Source organism: Limulus polyphemus, unplaced genomic scaffold (genome assembly GCF_000517525.1).
Source record: "Limulus polyphemus unplaced genomic scaffold, Limulus_polyphemus-2.1.2 Scaffold88, whole genome shotgun sequence".
NCBI lineage: Eukaryota > Metazoa > Arthropoda > Merostomata > Xiphosura > Limulidae > Limulus > Limulus polyphemus.
Genome location: NW_013665698.1, coordinates 1,105,745 through 1,125,602, shown reverse-complemented (window position 1 = coordinate 1,125,602; position 19,858 = coordinate 1,105,745). Strand labels below are relative to the sequence as shown.

The following is a 19,858-nucleotide window of genomic DNA, read 5'->3' as shown; positions in this document are numbered from 1 at the left end:
GCTCTATGGATGTTGATATAACGAAGTGGTTGTTAGTTTAACCTAAATAAACCAATCTGACCATATCTGGAAATTCTCAATGCGTTTACTGAAAGAAATGTCATTAATAACCAACTGATCACTAAATGAGTTATATATTTATTTACTTACGTTGTGAGTTTTGATTAACAATTTGATTTTTTTATATAAAACAATGAAAATAAACTTTAATAAGTTTAGTTCTGTATATTTATCTATTGGCTATCATAGGTTATTGCTTAAAATAAGACCCAAAACTCGAGTGCTTTCGAATAGTTGACTATTCTTCTTCAGGAGAACAAAGGGTGACCTTTAGCCTGCGCAATGCAATATATAGTAGGACGAAATAATAACATTAAATAAGCCCCTACTGACGCTACCTGTGATTCGTTGACCAATAACTCAAATAATACAAACTCGCACGTTCAGTTGGCTCATAAAATAAACTCTACTCGTTACTCATCCAATTCAACTACTTCCTTATCGGAGAGACCCAAACCCAAAAACACTTCCAATGTCGTAAATCTGTCATCTAAAATATTAACTGAAACTCAACACAACCTTCTCAGTAAAGGTCTCAAAGTTTCTCCTACCCCTAAGAACATAGATAATTTCGAAGTTATTTCCGACCTTCAAGAATTTGCACGCAGATTAAGACTTCGGAAATTTTTCCACAATAAAACCACTTACACAAACGACATAGGTACACAGTTTAAAGAAAATTCCACCTGGTCACCCTCCAGTCAACAGAGAACCACACTTAGAGCGCTTTATTACTGCAATTGAGAATGAAGTAATTCAAGCCATTAACTCTGACTTAAAAGTACGGAATAATCTATCCTACAACGAACGTGCTGCTCTAATTTCACTGAAACATGACAATGGCATTATTATTAAACAAGCTGACAAGGGCAGCGCCATTGTCATTCAGGACAAATCCGACTATATTAACGAAGCTTACCGACAACTTAATGACATAAAGTACTATAAAAAGTATATTTCGACCCCACCCCAGAATTTGTTAAAATAATCGAAGACAAGCTATGTAGTTTACAGAAAAACCAACACATAAGTCGTGAAACTTTACAGTTCCTTTCACCTAAACACCCAGTTCCAGGTCGCTTTTACATATTACCAAAGATACACAAACCTAACAATCCCGGTCGTCCTATTATTTCCAATTGCGGTATGCCCACCGAGAACTTATCCGCTTACGTTGATCATCACATCAACGATATCCCTCCACGTTTGACGTCATATATTAAAGACACAACCCATTTTTTGAACATGATCTCTGACATTAACAACAACGGACAATTACCTCCAAACACTATTCTCTGCACCATGGATGCTTCTTCTCTTTACACAAACATTCCCCACGACGAAGGCCTGAAAGCTCTTGAATCTTCCCTTTTGAAACTTGACAAACCCAACACTCAGACTATTGTAGACTTAGCTAAACTAGTTCGGGTTTGAATTTAATAATGAATTCTATACTCAGACAAAAGGCACAGTTATGTGGACCAAGATGGCACCAAACTATGCCAATGTTTTCATGGGAGACTTAGAGACGAGACTGTTGGAAAGTTATAAAAAGAAACCAAACATTTAGAAACGATACGTAGGAGACGAAGACTCCTTACTATCTTTCTATAAACATACAAACTCTTTCCACACTTCTATTAAATTTACTCTAGATTACTCCGCTATTCAAATAAGTTTTTTAGATGTAAACCTGACATTAAAAGATGGTTTCCTACATACTGATTTGTACCGTAAACCGACTGATAGACCACAATACTTACATTTTCAAAGCTGTCACCCTCCACACACCAAACGAAATATTACATTCAGTCAAGCACTTAGATTAAAGAAAATATGTTCTTACAGTAAGAACTATGTCCGTCACATTGATTCTTTGAAATTAACTATGACCGAAAGAGGGTATAAACAAAACACTGTTATTCAACAAGTTGACAAAGCTAACAATATTCCACGTGTATCTGCCTTGAAACAGTCACCTAAAACAAATTCCTCTCGTGTTCCACTAGTTATCACATATCACCCAAAATTAAAAAATCTACCCTGGATACTGAAAAAGCACATTTACCTCCTTCATCTTAATGATAGACTAGAAACTATTTTTACGGAAGTTCCTGTTGCTTCTTTTAGGAAAAATAAGACTTTGAAATCCCAATTAATGCATGCCAAAGTTAACTTTAATGCGACACCTGGTGGAAATTATCCACGCAATGGCAAACCTTGTCAAACCTGTAAGTTCATGCAGCAGACTAACAATTTCTCTGATAAAGACAACCAAAGACAGTTCAAAATCAATAAACCCATAACCTGCACTACAAAAAACGCTATTTACTTTATCCAGTGCCGAAAATGCAATTTCCAGTATGTAGGCAAAACTAAAACAACTAAAAACGAACAAAGAACTTCCGGTTGCAGAGCGTTTCAACATGCCTGACCACTTTTTTAACGACATGATACTGATAGGTATAGAGACAAATTTTACATCAAACAAAAACAAGGAAATTAAAGAAACTTACTGGATAGCACTGTTAAATACTGTAACGCCGAATAGCTTCAACCTCTATCAGTCAAAAGTTTCATACATAATGAAAATTAATAATAATTTTTTTGTTTTTTCTCTCTACAAACGAATTCTCCCTTCTGGGAGACTAACGGCTTGAGTTGGGATTGGCTGGTCACCAGATGATGACAAAACCTTGTCTAAACGCTGTACACTTGCTGTTGTGTTAAACTTATATTAAAGTTTTTCTTCATTACCCATTCAAGCCGTCTCCAACCATTATTAAAGGTCACCCTTTGTTCTCCTGAAGAAGAATAGTCAACTATTCGAAAGCGCTCGAGTTTTGGGTCTTATTTTATGTTTATTACATTTTATATGTGATCCTTTGTGCTAATTATTTTATCAAAATTGTATTCTTGGTTCGTTGATATGATCAAGATGTTACTCAAATGTGGCTCCACCCGAAGGCTAGAAACGTCATTTACAGAAAGGTTTGTTTAAAAGTGTGAATATTCGTCATATGTTACATTTGTGTCATTGTAATATCTGATAAAAAAGAAAATTTCTAACGAACAAACTTCCTTCTACAACCAATCCAGTAACTAAAGTTAATTCTATAAAGGAATAAACTCCAAGCTGTTCTCCCTTCCAGTGGCTTACCATACAAACTCCTATCTTAAGTATGTTAAGTAAATAACTCCACTAGCTTACATACAGACTCTTATCTTAAGAATGGTAAGTAAATAACTCCTCTGGCTTACCATACAAACTCCTATCTTAAGTATGTTAAGTAAATAACTCCACTAGCTTACATACAGACTCCTATCTTAAGAATGGTAAGTAAATAACTCCACTGGCTTACATACAAACTATTATCTTAAGAATGGTAAGTAAATAACTCCACTGGCTTACATACAGACTCCTATCTTAAGAATGGTAAGTGAATAACTCCCCTGGCTTACATACAGACTCCTATCTTAAGAATGGTAAGTAAGTAACTCTTCTGGCTTGCATACAGACTCCTATCTTAAGAATGGTAAGTAAATAACTTCTCTGGCTTACATACAGACTCCTATCTTAAGAATGGTAAGTAAATAACTCCTCTGGCTTACATACAGATTCTTATCTTAAGAATGGTAAGTAAATAACTCCTCTGGCTTGCATACAGACTCCTATCTTAAGAATGGTAAGTAAATAGATCCTCTGGCTTACATACAGACCTTTATTTTATAAATGGTAAGTAAATAACTCCACTGGCTTACATACAGACTCTTATCTTAAGAATGGTAAGTAAATAACTCCTCTGGTTTACATACAAACTCTTATCTTAAGAATGGTAAGTAAATAACTGCTCTGGCTTACATACAAACTCCTATCTTAAGAATGGTAAGAAATAACTCCTCTGGTTTACATACAGACTCCTATCTTAAGAATGGTAAGTAAATAACTACTCTGGCTTACATTCAGACCTTTATCTTATAAATGGTAAGTAAATAACTCCTCTGGTTTACATACAGACTCCTATCTTAAGAATGGTAAGAAATAACTCCTCTGGCTTGCATACAGACTCCTATCTTAAGAATGGTAAGTAAATAGATCCTCTGGCTTACATACAGACCTTTATCTTATAAATGGTAAGAAGATAACTCCACTGGCTTACATACAGACTCCTATCTTAAGAATGGTAAGTAAATAACTCCTTTGGTTTAACATATAGAATATTATCATAAGAATGATAAGTTAACCACTCCACTAGCTTACCATAGGGACTCATATCTTAAGAATGGTAAGTAAATTACTCCAGTTGATCACCATAGAGACTCCTAGCTTAACAATGCTAAGTAAATCATTCTACTGGCTTACCATACAGACTCCTTTGTTGAGAAGTGTAAGTATATCATACAAAACCTACATGATTTGAAAATTTCTCATTATATATTTTAGTTTACTAGATTTCTAATCAAGCACACGACATAAACACTCTAAAGCCTCTTTAATAAAACTTCGATATATATTTTATTCTTCTTATATTTTCTTCTATATTTGTGTATTTCTTCTTACTTCTGTATATATATATACCTTTTATTCTATACTTTCATCTTACGTATGTTGTCTGCGCTTCAGTTACTTATATACATTGTGTTATGAATAGATAATGTTTATTTTAACATTTTGTTCCTGTCATACTGTTAGATGTATATTTATATTACACTTTTACTTCTGTTTTTAAAGCTCTCTATAATTGCAAGTACGTGTAAATAATGCATAATTTCATATATAATTAATCATGTTTATATATATTTGTATTTTTAATCCATTGAAATAAAGTGCAGTCTTGTGTACGTTTTATTGTTTATCATAATATTAGTATTAGGCTTATTGTATTTTTTCAACCTTGTATTTTATATCTAGTTTCTAAGGATTTTTAAGAATTAGAAGGACGTAGGCCCTACGATAATAGTATTCTAAACACATTGCCATACTTGGTGTGTCCCAGCCGGTTTGATAAACTCTGGATTGAGTGATACGTGTCGTCGCCAATGGATACGGGGAATAATTGTTGGTTGAAATACTAATATTGTACATTCTTCTAATTCTAAAAAATCCCCAACAAACTAGATATACAATGACGTGTTATAAAATATAATCACCCGAATACTAATTTCTAGAAACAAGGAAATTAATCATATTCATGCTTTGTCAACTTCATAAAAGTGTTCACACCATTAAGATTGGTATTGTAACAATGGGCTTACATACATAGTGTTTGATGTGCCCTGATGATATTTGGATTGAGCGAAACGCGTCATCGAGAATGGATGCGGCGAATATAATGTGGTTGAAATATTATTACTGTACACTATTTACTGGTATCATCGTGTCACTGCCATGATATACACAGTTAAATTATGTACTACTAAATCACAACAGCTACTGGTATCATCGTGTCACTGCCATGATATACATAGTTAAATTATGTACCACTAAATCATAACAGCTACTTGTTTATTCATGCCACTGTAAAGATTTATATAGTTTAATTACTGTACACTATTTACAAAAGCTAATGGTATCATCGTGTCACTGCCATGATATACATAGTTAAATTATGTACCACTAAATCACAACAGCTACTGGTATCATCGTGTTACTGCCATGATATACATAGTATATCATGGCAGCGACAAGATGATACCAGTAGCTGTTGTGATTTAGTAGTACTATAATTAAACTATATATATCTTTACAGTGACATGATGATACCAGTAGCTATTGGGATTTAGTGGTACTATAATTAAACTATATAAATCTTTACAGTGACATGATGATACCAATAGCTGTTGTGATTTAGTGATTCATAATTCAACTATGTATATCATGGCAGTGACACGATGATACCAATAGCTGTTGTGATTTAGTGATTCATAATTCAATATACTTTAATTATAGTTCTACTAAATCACAACAGCTACTAGTATCATCATGTAATTGTAAATATATGTCTCATCCTGGACTTGGGACCAGGCAAAGGCGGAGGTTGGCATGTTTGGTGTGACGGGGATTCGAACCGCGACCCTCAGATTACGAGTCGAGCGCCCTAACCACCTGGCCATGCCGGGCCTATAGTTAAATGTAGTACCACTAAATCACAACAGCTACTTGTATCTTCATTTCAATGTAAAGATATATATAGTTTAATTACAGTACCATTAAATCACAACAGCTACTGGTGTCGTCATGTCACTGTAAATATATATATAGTTTAATTATAGTACCACTCAATCACAACAGGTACTGGTATCCTCGTGTCATTGTAAAGATATATCAAGTTTAATTAGACTACCATTAAACCACAATAGCTACTGGTATCATCGTGTCACTGCAGTTATATATACACTTTAATTATGTACCACTAAATCACAACAGGTATTGGTATCATCACGTCACTACTATGATATATATATAGTTAATTGTAGTACCACTAAATCACAAGAGCTTCTGTTATCATAATGTCACTGTAAAGAAGTATATAGTTTAATTATAGTACTATTAAATCACAACAGCTACTAGTATCACATGTCAGTTAGTGTTATCATGGTGTCACTGTAAAGAAATATATAGTTTGATTATAGTACCACTAAATCAGAAAAGCTACTGGTATCATCATGTAACTGCCATAATATATATAGTTTAATTATAGTACCACTAACTCAAAACTGCTACTTGCATCATCATGTCACTGTAAATATATATATAGTTTAATTATAGTACTACTAAATCAGAACAGCTACTGGTATCATCATGTCACTGTAAAGATATGTATAGTTTAATCATAGTACCAGTAAATCGCAAAAGCTACTGGTAACATCGTGTCACTATCATTAAGTATATAGTTTAAATATAAAACGAGTAAATCACAACAGCTACTGGTATGATCATGTCACTGTAAAGATATATATATATATGGTTTAAATATAGTACCACTAAATTACAAAAGCTACTATTATCATCATACCACGGTAAATATATATATAGTTTAATTATAGGACCAATAACTAGCAACAGCTACTGGTATAATCGTGTCACTGTAAAGACATATATATATAGTTTTATTATAGTACCAGTAAATCACAAGAGCTAGTGGATTTCCATTCCCTCTACTGTTCTACCATCAAACCAATAGTGGTTGTAAATCTCCTACAATTCTCTCTAAGCTTCTACCGTCTAGCCAACAATTGCTGTAAGTCTCCTACCATGCCCTCAACTGTTCCACCATCTAACCAAAAGTAGCTACAAATCCACTTGCATTCCCTCTATTGTTCTACCATCTAACTAATAGTAGCTGTAAGTCCACTTCCATTTCCTCTACTGTTCTACCATCTAACCAATAGAAGCTGTAAGTCCACATCAATTCCCTTTTTCGTTGTACCATCTAACCAATCGAAGCTGTAAGTCCACTTCAATTCCTTTTTTCGTTCTACCATCTAACCAATAGTAACTATTGGCCTTCTACCATTTCTTCTACTATTCTACCATCTAACCAATAGTAGCTGTAAGTCCACTTCCATTTCCTCTAATGTTCTATTATCTGATCAAAACTGTCTGTAAGTTCACATCCATTCCTTCTACTGTTCTATCATCTAACCAACAGTTGCTGTAAGTCTCCTACCATTACCTCTACTGTTCGACAATCTAACCAATAGTAGCTATAGGCTAACTTCCATTTCCTCTACTGTTCTAAGATCTAACCAATAATAACTATATATCCATTTCTATCCCTCTATTTTTCTACCATCAAACCAATAGGGGCTGTAAATCTCCTACAATTTTCTCTAAGCTTCTACCGTCTTACCAACAGTTACTGTAAGTCTCCTACCATTCTCTCAACTATTCCACCATCTAACCAATAGTAGCTGTAAATCTACTTGCATTCCCTCTACACTACTACCATCTAATTAATAGTAGCAGTAAGTCCATTTCCATTTCCTCTACTGTTCTATCATCTAACCAATAGAAGATGTAAGTCTACTTCAATTCCCTCTTCCGTTCTTCTATCTACAAATAGTAGCTATTGGTCTACTGGTCTACTACCATTTCTTCTACTATTATACTATCTAACCAATAGTAGCTGGAAGTCCTATTCCATTTCGTCTATTTTTCTATCATCTGATCAATAGTATCTGTAAGTCCACTTCCATTCCTTCTACTGTTGTATCATCTAACCAACAGTTGCTGTAAGTCTCTTACCATACCCTGTACTGTTCCACAATCTAACCAATAGTAGCTGTAAGTCCACTTCCATTCCTTATACTGTTCTACGATTTAAACAATAGTTGCTATAAGTCTACTTCCATTCCCTCTACTATTTTATCATCTGATCAATAGTTGCTATAAGTCCACTTACATTCACTCTACTGTTCTTCCATCTCACTAATAGTAGCTGTAAGTGCACTTGCATTCCCTCTTCTGTTCAACCATCTACCCAATAATAGCTCTTGGTCCACTTCCATTCGCTCTACTTTTCTACCATTTAACCAATAGTGGCTTTTAAATCTCCTACATTTCACTCTAATCTTCTACCATCTGATCAATAGTAGCTGTAGGTCCATTTCAATTCTCTCAACAATTCTACCATCTTACTAATAGTAGCTATACGTCTACTTTCATTCCCTCTATTATTCTACCATCTAACCAATAGTAGCTATAACTCCAGTTCCATATGCTCTATTTTTCTACCATTTGATCAATAGTTTCTGTAAGTTCTATTCCATTCCTTCTGCTATTCTACCAACTAACCAATAATGGCTTTAAGTTTACTACTATTCCCCTACTGTTATAATATCTAACTAATAGTCGCTGTAACTCCACCTCTATTACTTCCACTGTTACACCATGTAACCAAGAGTAGCTGTAAGTCCAATTTCATTCGCTCTACTTTTCTACCATTTAACCAATAGTGGCTGTAAATCTCCTACATTTCAATATAGCCTTCTACCATCTGATCAACAGTAGTTGTAAGCCGACTTCCATTCCCTCTACTGTTCTACCATCAAACCATTAGTACGTATATGTCTACTTCCGTTCTCTCTAGTGTTCTACTATTTAATCAGTAGTAGCTATAGGTATACTTCTATTCCCTCTATTGTTCTACCATCTAACCAACTGTAGCTATATTTCTATTAAGATTCCCTCTACTGTTCAACGATCTAACCAATAAGTGTTGTAATTCATTCTTTTACCATTCCCTTTACTGTTCTACTATCTAACCAATAGTAGCTATAGGTCCGCTATAATTCCCTCTACTGTTCTACCATTTAACCAATAGTAGCTTAAAGTCCGATTCCATTCCCCGTACTGTTCTACCACGTAACCAATAGTAGCTGTAAGTACCCTACCATTCTCTATACTGTTCTGTCATCTAACCAATAGTAGCTGTACGTGCACTTCAGTTTCCGCCTTCTGTTCTACCATCTAACAAATAGTAACTATAGGTCCTATTCCATTCCCTCTACTGTTCTACCAAGTAACCAAAAGTAGCTGTAGGTCCACTTCCATTCCTTCTAATATTCTACTGTCTAACCAATAGTACCTGTAAGTCCACTTGCATTCTCTCTACTGTTCTACTATCTAACTAATAGTAGCTATATATCCACTTCTATTTCCTCTACTGTTCTACAATCTAACCATTAGTAGCACTAGGCTCACTTCCATTTCCTCTCATCTTCAACCATCTAACTAATAGTAACGATATATCCATTTCCATTCCCTCTACTGTTATACATCTAAACAATAGTAGCTGTAAATCCACTTCATTCCCTCTACTATTCTACCATGTGATCAATAGTTTCTGTAAGTTCACTTCCATTCCCTCTACTCTTCTACCATCTAACCAACAGCTGCTGTTAGTCTCCTAACATTCCCTCTACTGTTCTACCATCTAACAAACTGTAACTATATCTCCCTATCCACTCCCCCTACTGTTCTACAATCTAACCAATAGTAGCTGTAACTCTCCTACCATTCCCTCTACTGTTCTACGATCTAACCAATAGTAGCTGTAACTCTCCTACCATTCCCTCTACTGTTCTACTATCTAATCAATATTAGCTGTAGCTGCACTTCCATTCCCTCTGCTGTTTTACCATCTAACCATTAATAGCGATAGGTACGCTTCCATTCACTCTACTGTTCTAACAGTAGTAGCTTTAAGTCCATTTCCATTCCCTCTAATCTTTTACCATCTAATCAATAGTAGCTGTAAGTCAATTTCCATTCCTTCTACTGTTCTTCCATCTAACCAATAGTAACTATAAATCAATGTCCATTACATCTACTGTTCTTCCATCTAACCATTAGTATCTATATGTCCACTTCCATTCCCTCTAGTGTTCTGCCATCTAACCAATAGTAGCTGTAAGTCCACTCCCATTTCCTCTAGTTTTCTACCATCTAACCAATAGTAGCTCTAGGTCCACTTCTATTCCCTCTACTGTTCTACCATCTAACCACCTGTAGCTATACTTCCATTTCCAGTTCCTCTACTGTTCTATCATCTAACCAATAGTAGTTATATGTCCTCTTCCATTCCTTCTACTGTTTGCTGTTTAACCAATAGTAGCTGTAGGTCCACTTATATTCCCTTTACTGTTCTACCATCAAACCAATAGTAGCTGTAAGGCCACTTCCATTGACTATACTGTTCTACCATCTATCTAATAGTAGCTGTAAGTCCACTTCTATTTCCTCAACTGTTTTACCATCTAACCCAGTGATTCTCAACCAGGGATAAATTTACCCCTTGGGGGTAAAAAAATTACATGGCAGGGGTAAATAATTGATGTACCTGATGATTGAATAATAATTCAATTAAATTTCATTTTGTAAAATGTGTGTGTGTGTGTGAGAGAGAGAGAGAGAGAATGCTGAGAATGTGTGTGTGCTCGCGTGCATGCGTGAGGGAGAGAGGGAGGAGGGGAAGAAGGGAGAGTGTCAGTCAATCCTGTTCAATCCTATATAGTCACTATACTAATTCATAATTATTTCTTTTCAGATTTTGTCATGTCCAAGAAACGTACATACCTGGATTCATATGTACAATATGGTTTTGATTTCATTGTTGTAGATGGTGTGGAGAAGCCTCAGTGTCTGCTGTGCTCAAAAGTTCTTGGAAATGGGTCACTAAAACCTTCAATATTGAAACAGCATCTGGAAGCTACACATCCTGCCCATGCATCTGATGACCGTGCTACATTTTAGGCAAAGAGAGCTAGGTTTAGGGCTGCAGGAACACTGCCCAAACTTGGCTTCGTATATGAGAAGAAACCAATGCTTGCAGCTTCCTATCATGTAGCGATGCGAATAGCAAAGGCAAAGAAACCTCATGACATAGTCGAGAAGTTGATTAAACCTTGTGCCTTAGACATGGCTGAACATGTATGTGGGAATAAAGAAAACAGAAGATTCAAGCCATTCCCCTTTTTAATGACACAATTCATCGGCGTATTATAGAAATGTCGCAACAAGTTATTGAACAGATCAAATCTAGCCCAGCAAAAATTTCTTTGCAACTTGTTGAATCCTGTGATGTAGCCAATTTTTCACATCTTCTTGTTTTGTCCGTTACATATGTGGAAAAGAACTAAAAAATGAATTTCTCTTTTGTGAACCTTTCGAACAAACCACAAAGGCTATTGCTATAATGTAGAAAATACAAGACTTTGAAAAGAACGATTTCACATGGAACATTGTTGGTTCAATCTGTACTGATGGAGCTCCAGCCATGATGGGAGTGAGATCAGGCTTCACTGCACTTGTGAAGCAAAAGGCACCCCATGTGATAACAACACATTGTGTTCTTCACAGACATGCATTAGCTGCAAAAACTCTTCCTGAAAATATGAAAATTGTTTTGCAGAAAGTTGTTGAGGCTGTTAACTTCATTCGGGCCCGAGCTTTGAATCACCGTTTGTTCAAAGCTTTTTGTGATGAGATGGGCTCTGAGCATTCCATTCTTTTACTGCATGCTGATGTGAGGTAGACGGAGCTCAAACACACGATTTAAAATAAGTCCACGAGAAAGACTGAGTTAGAGATTTTTCTTCGTGACCGGAATTTAAAGCTGTGTGAAGACTTTGCTGATCCAAAGTTCATCGCCTGTTTGGGGTACCTCTCAGATATATTTACCCATCTTAAACAAATCAACAAACAACTCCAGGGAACGTCAGTAACCATTGTTGAAGCAAGTGAAATGATGACAGCATTGCAGACAAAGCTGGACTTATGGGCACGGAGAGTTCAGCAAAGTAACTTTGCAAATTTTCCAAACTTGGATGAGCAAAGATCTGGAGTGTTACCAGAGATAAATGAAGACATCACAGAACATTTGAAAATCTTGAAGAATCACTTCACTGACTACTTTCCAAAAGACACGATTCCAACAGAGAGAGATGGATAATAAGACCTTTTGCCACTGAACTGTCAGAAATGAAATATGATGACCCAGCAATAGAGAAGCTGATTGATCTTCAATCCTCAGCTACTCTTAGAGAAGAATTTGAAAAGGTTGATGTTCATGTTTGGGTAAAACTCGCAGATTCATTCCCACTCCTTCCAAGTGCTTGTTCCTTTTGTCACTACATACTTATGTGAATCCGGGTTTTCAAGTTTAGTAGCAATGAAGTCAATGATTGAAAGCCGATGACGATATGAGAGTAGCATCGTCATCAACAGCTCCTCGCATAAACAAACTGATTGACTCAATGAATCAGCAGTTTTCCCACTGATAATGTTTCTGGCGTTTCTGTTTGGTTTTATTTTTGGGGATAAAAATGGACTGTATAATTTTTTCTTTAGAAAAGAATGTTTTATTTTCTTTATTTTTGGTGATACGAATGTATATTGCTATTTTTGTGCAAAACCTGAATAATATTTTTCTTTTCTGACCTTCTTGTTTTCCTGTCCCTTTATGATGGCTATGCATTTTTTTTGTATGGAAGTAAGGGGATAAATGGAGAAATACATCAGGCCGAGGGGGTTAATGATGGAAGAACAGTTGAGAATCCCTGATCTAACTTATTAGCAACTAGAAACTTTCAAAGAAAAAGTGACTATCTTACTTATTAGTAACTACAACCAATGAAAGAAAGAGTAACGATCTAACTTATTAGCAACTAGAAACTTTCAAAGAAAAAGTGACTATCTTACTTATTAGTAACTGCAACCAATGAAAGAAAGAGTAACGATCTAACTTATTAGCACCTAGAAACTTTGAAAGAAAGAGTGGCGATTTAACTTATTAGTGACTAGAAACTTTGAAGAAAAGAGTGACTGTCTACTTTATTAGTAACTAGAAACTTTGAAGAAAAGAGTGACTACCTAGTTTATTAGTAACTAGACACTTTGAAAGAAAAAGTGACTATCAACTTTATTAGTAACTAGAAACTTTGAAGAAAAGAGTGACTATCTACTTTATTAGTAACTAGAAACTTTGAAGAAAAGAGTGACTACCTAGTTTATTAGTAACTAGGTAGTCACTCTTTTCTTCAAAGTTTCTAGCTTATTAGTAACTATAAACTTTGAAGTAAAGAGTGACTATCTAGCTTATCAACTACCGAAAGATGGAACTAACAGGTAAGATATAAATAACATTAAGTTTCTGTTGACATTTTCAACGTGTTTTCCAGAAGAGTTTGGAATAATAACTGATATATCTTTCGGGAATGAATACGTTGCAATTCAGTGGAAATCCAATCTTGTCGCAGACAATCAGTTGATAATACAGTTCGTTCTAGTCATTCACAGCTAAAGACCAAACCATAAAACATATTTCATGCCTGAAGTGTTGTCATATAAATGAGCATTTTTGATTCTATAGTTTATATTAAACAATAAACTGAACAAACGCTGTAATATATAACTTGTGATATAAAATAACGTTTTACCTCGACCAAATTGTAATACTTGAAAAATAAACGTATGCCTAATCAAAATAATACGAACATTTCTTTACAAATGTAGAATAACTAGAAATAATTCGAAAATGTCTTTACAAATATAGAATAACTAGAAATAATTCGAACATTTCTTTACAAATATAGAATAACTAGAAATAATTCGAACATTTCTTTACAAATATAGAATAACTAGAATTATTACGAACATTTCTTTACATATGTAGAATAACTAGAAATGCTTTGTAATCCATTCTGATTTTCAATAACTACGAAATACAACAAAACATGTTAGCCATTGCTGAATGGGCATTTTTAAGATACTGCTGGAAGCTAGTTATCTAACAAAGAATCAATGACGAAACGATGGTTTCTGCAAGCTCACCATGAATATTAAGCTTCAATGTAAGTATTGTTTTTTATAAGGTTTCTCAAAACTTCATGTATATATATATATATATATATTTAGTATTTTAAAAGAAAGTTTGTATTAGTTGTTTGTAGGATTATATCAACTCTAGCTCTTCCTAACTTTTAATTTATAGATAGAAGGCAATTAGTCACTCTATCCAACCTTATTTATTGGGTTACTCCTGGCAGACCAGATAGTAGGACTTGATTGCTACTCTTATAGCATACTCACAACCCCAAAGTACTTAGCGCAATTGTTTTTGACAGTAACTGACGCAAACCATGAACTCCCGAATTCACATTCCAACTTTTAAGCCACTCCGGGTCTCCACTTAAAAAGAAAAGTCTAAACTCGAAAATTACGCGAATATAATCTAGAAGTTAAAGCTACAAATCCACAAACTACACGAATATAAGTCGGTAGAAAAAGCTACAAACTAAAATAAAGCTACCCATGTTACATTTCGAATAAAATGCGGCGATCTTCACATAAAAAGAAATGCCACAAACTCCACAAATTATTCAAATATTACTTAGAAAGCTTTTAAAGTGAAATCTTCTTAAAGTCACAGCCTACTAAAGCCAAGTATATATTATGTCTACATTGCCTATAATACCTTTGAAACAGTTTTTCTTAAAAACTTTTGTGCAGGCGTTCAGCACGTTGTTAATGACATCCTTGTAGACCGAATATAGGAAGGTCTTAAAATTAGACTCATTCTTCCCCTTTCACAAGGGTTACATAACAAAACTCTTATTCCATAGGTTTATACTTACGTGACACTATTCATGTTTCAGATTCGTTGAGTAAGGTCCTACTCATTCTTAGGGGTGGCAAGTAGACTTGTAAAAGTTAGCATTAGTGGGAGATTTTGGAGTGATCACCGACGTAGGTAATGTGAGAACTGTATGATATCGCACTAGAACGCTGACTTAAACATGTAGTATTTCATTATTTTTGCTCCAATTCTTGTCATATACAGATGTGCATTATTCTTTCTTCAGTCATTGTTTGTCCTGTTTGATCGGGTTTTATAAAATTCTCTCTACTCCAGCAGTCAGTTGCAGACATAAAATTAAATAAGAACTGTCCATTAAGTAAAAGACAAACATACTCTTTATAGTGAAAAATATTCAGTTTTTGTCTGCTTGTATTGCTTATTTTATCATTTTATGTCCATCTTCATTTTATTCCCTGTATAAAATTTCTGGAACCCGTGTTTTGTAGATATTTGAGACTTTTGACGAACATCAGTGTATCTCAACACCACAAACTAGTTCTCAAGTACATCTTGGTGCCATGACCAAATAATTTGTTTTCTACAAAACGTACTTTGAATCTGTACTGTAAATTATGGAAGGTCACTTTTTAAGAACAAGTAGAACCAAGAGTAAAAGAAGATCAGTCGAGATGAAGAGTTGATTTGATAATGTGGCAAATATTTTAAGAAATACGCTCTTAGACCAAGAGATCTGTTGGCAATGTCTTTTCTATGTGGTCGTTGTTGAGCTAGTTATTGTCATAATCATCTGCGTCTAAGATTATTGTGATGTTTCCTTTATCTGCAGTTAAAATTTTACTAGTGTTGTCCCAGTTTAGATTATCCAATGCACGACATTCCTGCTTTCTAATATTGGATTTTAGTCTTTTGGCATTTCTGTTGGTAGTTTTGCGAATGGGATGGCGAAGTGATGACGCAGAAAAGTTTCTTTTCAGTATCAGATACAACAGACAATAAAAATGAGACCAACATTATTTATCTCGCGTATGTGTAAAACCTAAACGAGAAGGTTAAACCTGTAACCAAAAAGTTCAACACTGATGTCCACTGGAAGACTTACAGAACTCTCAGATTTATCCCTTTCAAAACTAAACGAAGAACATCTGACAACAAACACAAAAACGTTACTTGTGAAATACTATGTTCCTATAAACACATTAGAGAAATTGAAAGACATTTTAGGGCAAGAATAAAAAGACTGATTAAAACACAGAATTTTACCCTGGCAGAACATCTATGCTGGCTAGACAATTACAAAGACATCGAATGAGACAAATTCTAGAAAAAGAAAAGAAAAAAACCAAGAATGGTTCGATATCAACATGATGAATCCGTAGTAAAGCAGATATTCAAGCCGGGATATTAGTAATTTGTGGCTACCATTGGTTAAATCATCACTCGTTCCACCAACCAAGAAATGTCAACCAGCCAATCATTTCACATCCATCTACGTCCTCCTGGATAGCATCAACTCATAAACTGGCGCAAGCTGACGACGCAAAGAGGGATCCACAGGCAGTCAACGCAGAAGATGGAGACGAATTAGAAGAGACACTTGGATGCCAGAGAGACCATCAACGTACACACAGAGATCCAATGGCCCCTTCCATGATAATCGACGGGCTACAAAGCAACTATTCTCTAAAATAGTTGCCGATTTCATACGAAGAAAAAATCCTATATTTCGATTTATTCCCGAAAAATCAAGAAGACTACGACGAAGAGAAACTTTCATACAACCGTAGACTAATAGAAGGCGCTTGACCAGTGAAAGTGGAAATTTCTCAGGTCACTCTCATGTCCTCTTCCCTCCACAATCAATTTCTGGGTATTGGATCGTTTGATTTCCTTCCCTATAAGTTGAATCATTCGATCCTGTATAATGATTTATTTATTTTCTTTTATCACTCTATTTAATCTTTCTTTTATTTTTAATTGATTCAGTTTTTATTGTTATTATTTTCTCTCTCTATTTATTTTATTATTTAGCTTCTAAAATACTTAACTGGAATCTACTTAGACCTAACTTCTAGTGAAGAAGATACAGCAATAAGTTGCAGTAACCCGAGCAACTACACATCACACATATCGTCTTCTTTTAGATGGCGTCTGGGCTTCTCCGGCTTTCTTTCCTTCTTCCTTTTGTAACGGTTGTCTTGATGAAGTCAGTAAAGTAATTTTTTCCACATAGTAATTCTTATAAACCACGATAGAGATCATCCTATCTCTGAGCACCCTTTGTTTCCCTAAACCAGAATACCTAACACAGAGTTAACAAACGGTGCAAGCTGACATATTTGAGATTATATTGAAACATTCACTAGATAGTACAGTTCAGAAAGCGAGTTCTGAGTAAAATTGGCGATAGAAGCGATTTATACAAGTCATTTAACGAGTTGTAAACTATAAAACAGTAGAATTTAGAAGAGTTTGAAGTTATTAGTATTGTATTGAAGCTTAGTTTAGCTCCGACTCTACTAAGATCAATATATATATATATATATCGGTGCAATTTTGAGCAAGATCACTGGTTCAATGATCTTTTCAAAGTGGTAACAGAATCCATGTTCCAAATACGTGACAGTTTTTTAAAACTGTTTTACCTTTGTGTCATTTTATATTATTATACCATTTATAGTTTTTTTTACCTTTGTTATATACTAAACATTAGATTCTAGTATGTTATTATTCTAAAAATATTGCTTTTCATATTTAAAAAACATCATATCTTGTAAGTTTGTTTACACAGATAATTCTTTTGGCTACATATGAGGAAAATTTACTCCTAAATCTGAGAAAATAAACGTCTCTTCTAATACAAAAAGGCATGCGAACTGTACTTCTCTTCTAAAGTTGGAGATTAAGTAAAATCTGGGTTCTGTAAATTTGTTGTGCAACTTGGGCAGTTGATCTCTGAATTTGGTTGAATGGTACTTGTAAGTCAATGCCCTCTGCAGTTCCTATGGTTTGGAGGGAATAAAAGGACAAGTGGATACTACTGTTAAAATCTTAACTCTACCTCTTACTCTGCCCTCTATGATTAAAAGGCAAAAAAAACAAAAAAAAACGAAATACTCCTAAATCTCGGAACTGTACATCCAAACAATTTGCTGTCACCCTTAATAAAAGATAATACGTTAAATAATTCCACGGACACCGACTGAAACTCACGTCATAAGTGTTACACCTGACTTACATTGACAAATGCAGAAATATCCCCGCTGAATAATGGGTTTAAATTTGTCCCCATTCGACCAAATGTGAATGAATTTTAATGAAAACGTGATTACGAACTATTTTTCGGCGCTTAAGGATTCACGCCTATTTTCATATCAACAATTTAAGTGAAACCAATAAAAACTGCCTTACAGAACATATTATAAATAGTACCAACCTAAACGGTCAAACAACACAAACCAGTGCCACTAAAGACGTCTTTTACAACTTACAACACCCTCCCACCAGATGGATCCCTTCCAGTGGGTCACTTGATTATTATGTAGATAAATGTCGGACCGAGATCAACAAACGTAACTACCAAGCACTAAACTCTAAGAAAAACCTCACGTATGAAGAACGCAAAGTATTATTTAAAAAAAAGTGTTAGAGATGCTATTGTTATCAAACCATTGAATAAAGAAGGAACTTTGAACGTATTATGTAAGGATCTTTACCTCCAGGAAACGTCTCCTGGGTGACTTACTAACACACAAATCGCTTCGAAACGACCCGCTACCGAAATATCATGAAGACATCACCAACACTCTCAACTAAGTAAATGATGTTAAAATTTGATATTATCAATTTATGACTCTAGAACAGGTATTTTTTTATATTTAGTGCCTAAAATTGATAAACCGAACTGTTGGATATACATGACTGTTTTATTTCATTTTTAAGTGTAATGTGAACGTTATGATTTAGATTGTTTACATAGCGCAAGTGTTAAATTTAGCTATTTTTAGAAGCGATAGTTTATCGCAAGGTTGTTTACGTAACTGTTCATTTATCATTTGTTGTGTGGTTCAATTGTTGTGAACTGACGTCATGTTACTCGAACTTTCTGAATTTTTCTCATTTCTTTAAGTAAGTGTTGTTGCATCATATATCTAGCAGTGTGTGGAATGTTCGAGACTGCTGCCGTGTGTGTGTGTGTATATATACGTGTCGCAAAATTTCTTCGATATAGAAAGTGAAAGACAAAATTAGTGAAAGATATAGTCAAATAGATCTAGACTGTGTATTTGTACATTTAGCCATAAAGAGCATATAGTGGCGATTTTTAAAGTGAAATATCACATATTGTATAATAATAACAGAGTAGAGAAGAAGAATTTGGCTTGTTAATTGTGTTCTAAAGTAACTGAACCAGCCTTTATGGGGTTTGACGAAAAAGAGACAATTATTTAAAGCTCTGAATACAACTGTGGTAACAAACAGTTATAGAGATGATTTTAAAGCGCAGATTGTATTGTACAACAAAGTAGAGAAGAATAGTTAGTGTTGTCAATTGTGTTCTAAAGTAAGTGAAGAAACCTGTGCGGACTTTTGACGAAATGAGACAATTATTTAAAGCTCTGGATACAACTGTGATATACAACAGCATAACGAACATTTGTATATATATATATATATATATATATATATATATATAT

General features: G+C 34.6%; 2 protein-coding genes across 3 annotated transcripts in view; both read right to left on the bottom strand.

The window, feature by feature from the left end:
- LOC106468479 (sodium/potassium-transporting ATPase subunit alpha-B-like) overlaps positions 1-19,858 on the bottom strand; it is a 107,127-nt gene that overhangs the window by 3,757 nt on the left and 83,512 nt on the right. The gene's annotated exons all lie outside the window — the stretch shown is intronic.
- The window catches only part of LOC111088186 (tubulin beta-4B chain-like), a 31,994-nt gene continuing 12,429 nt past the window's right edge, over positions 294-19,858 (bottom strand). The window contains exons 6-7 of the mRNA XM_022397442.1: positions 1,126-1,131; positions 294-335 (exon numbers count right to left, since the gene is read on the bottom strand). Coding sequence (XP_022253150.1) covers positions 309-335; positions 1,126-1,131 — 33 coding nt within the window. The 3' untranslated portion in view covers positions 294-308. The remainder of the gene's footprint in view (positions 336-1,125; positions 1,132-19,858) is intronic.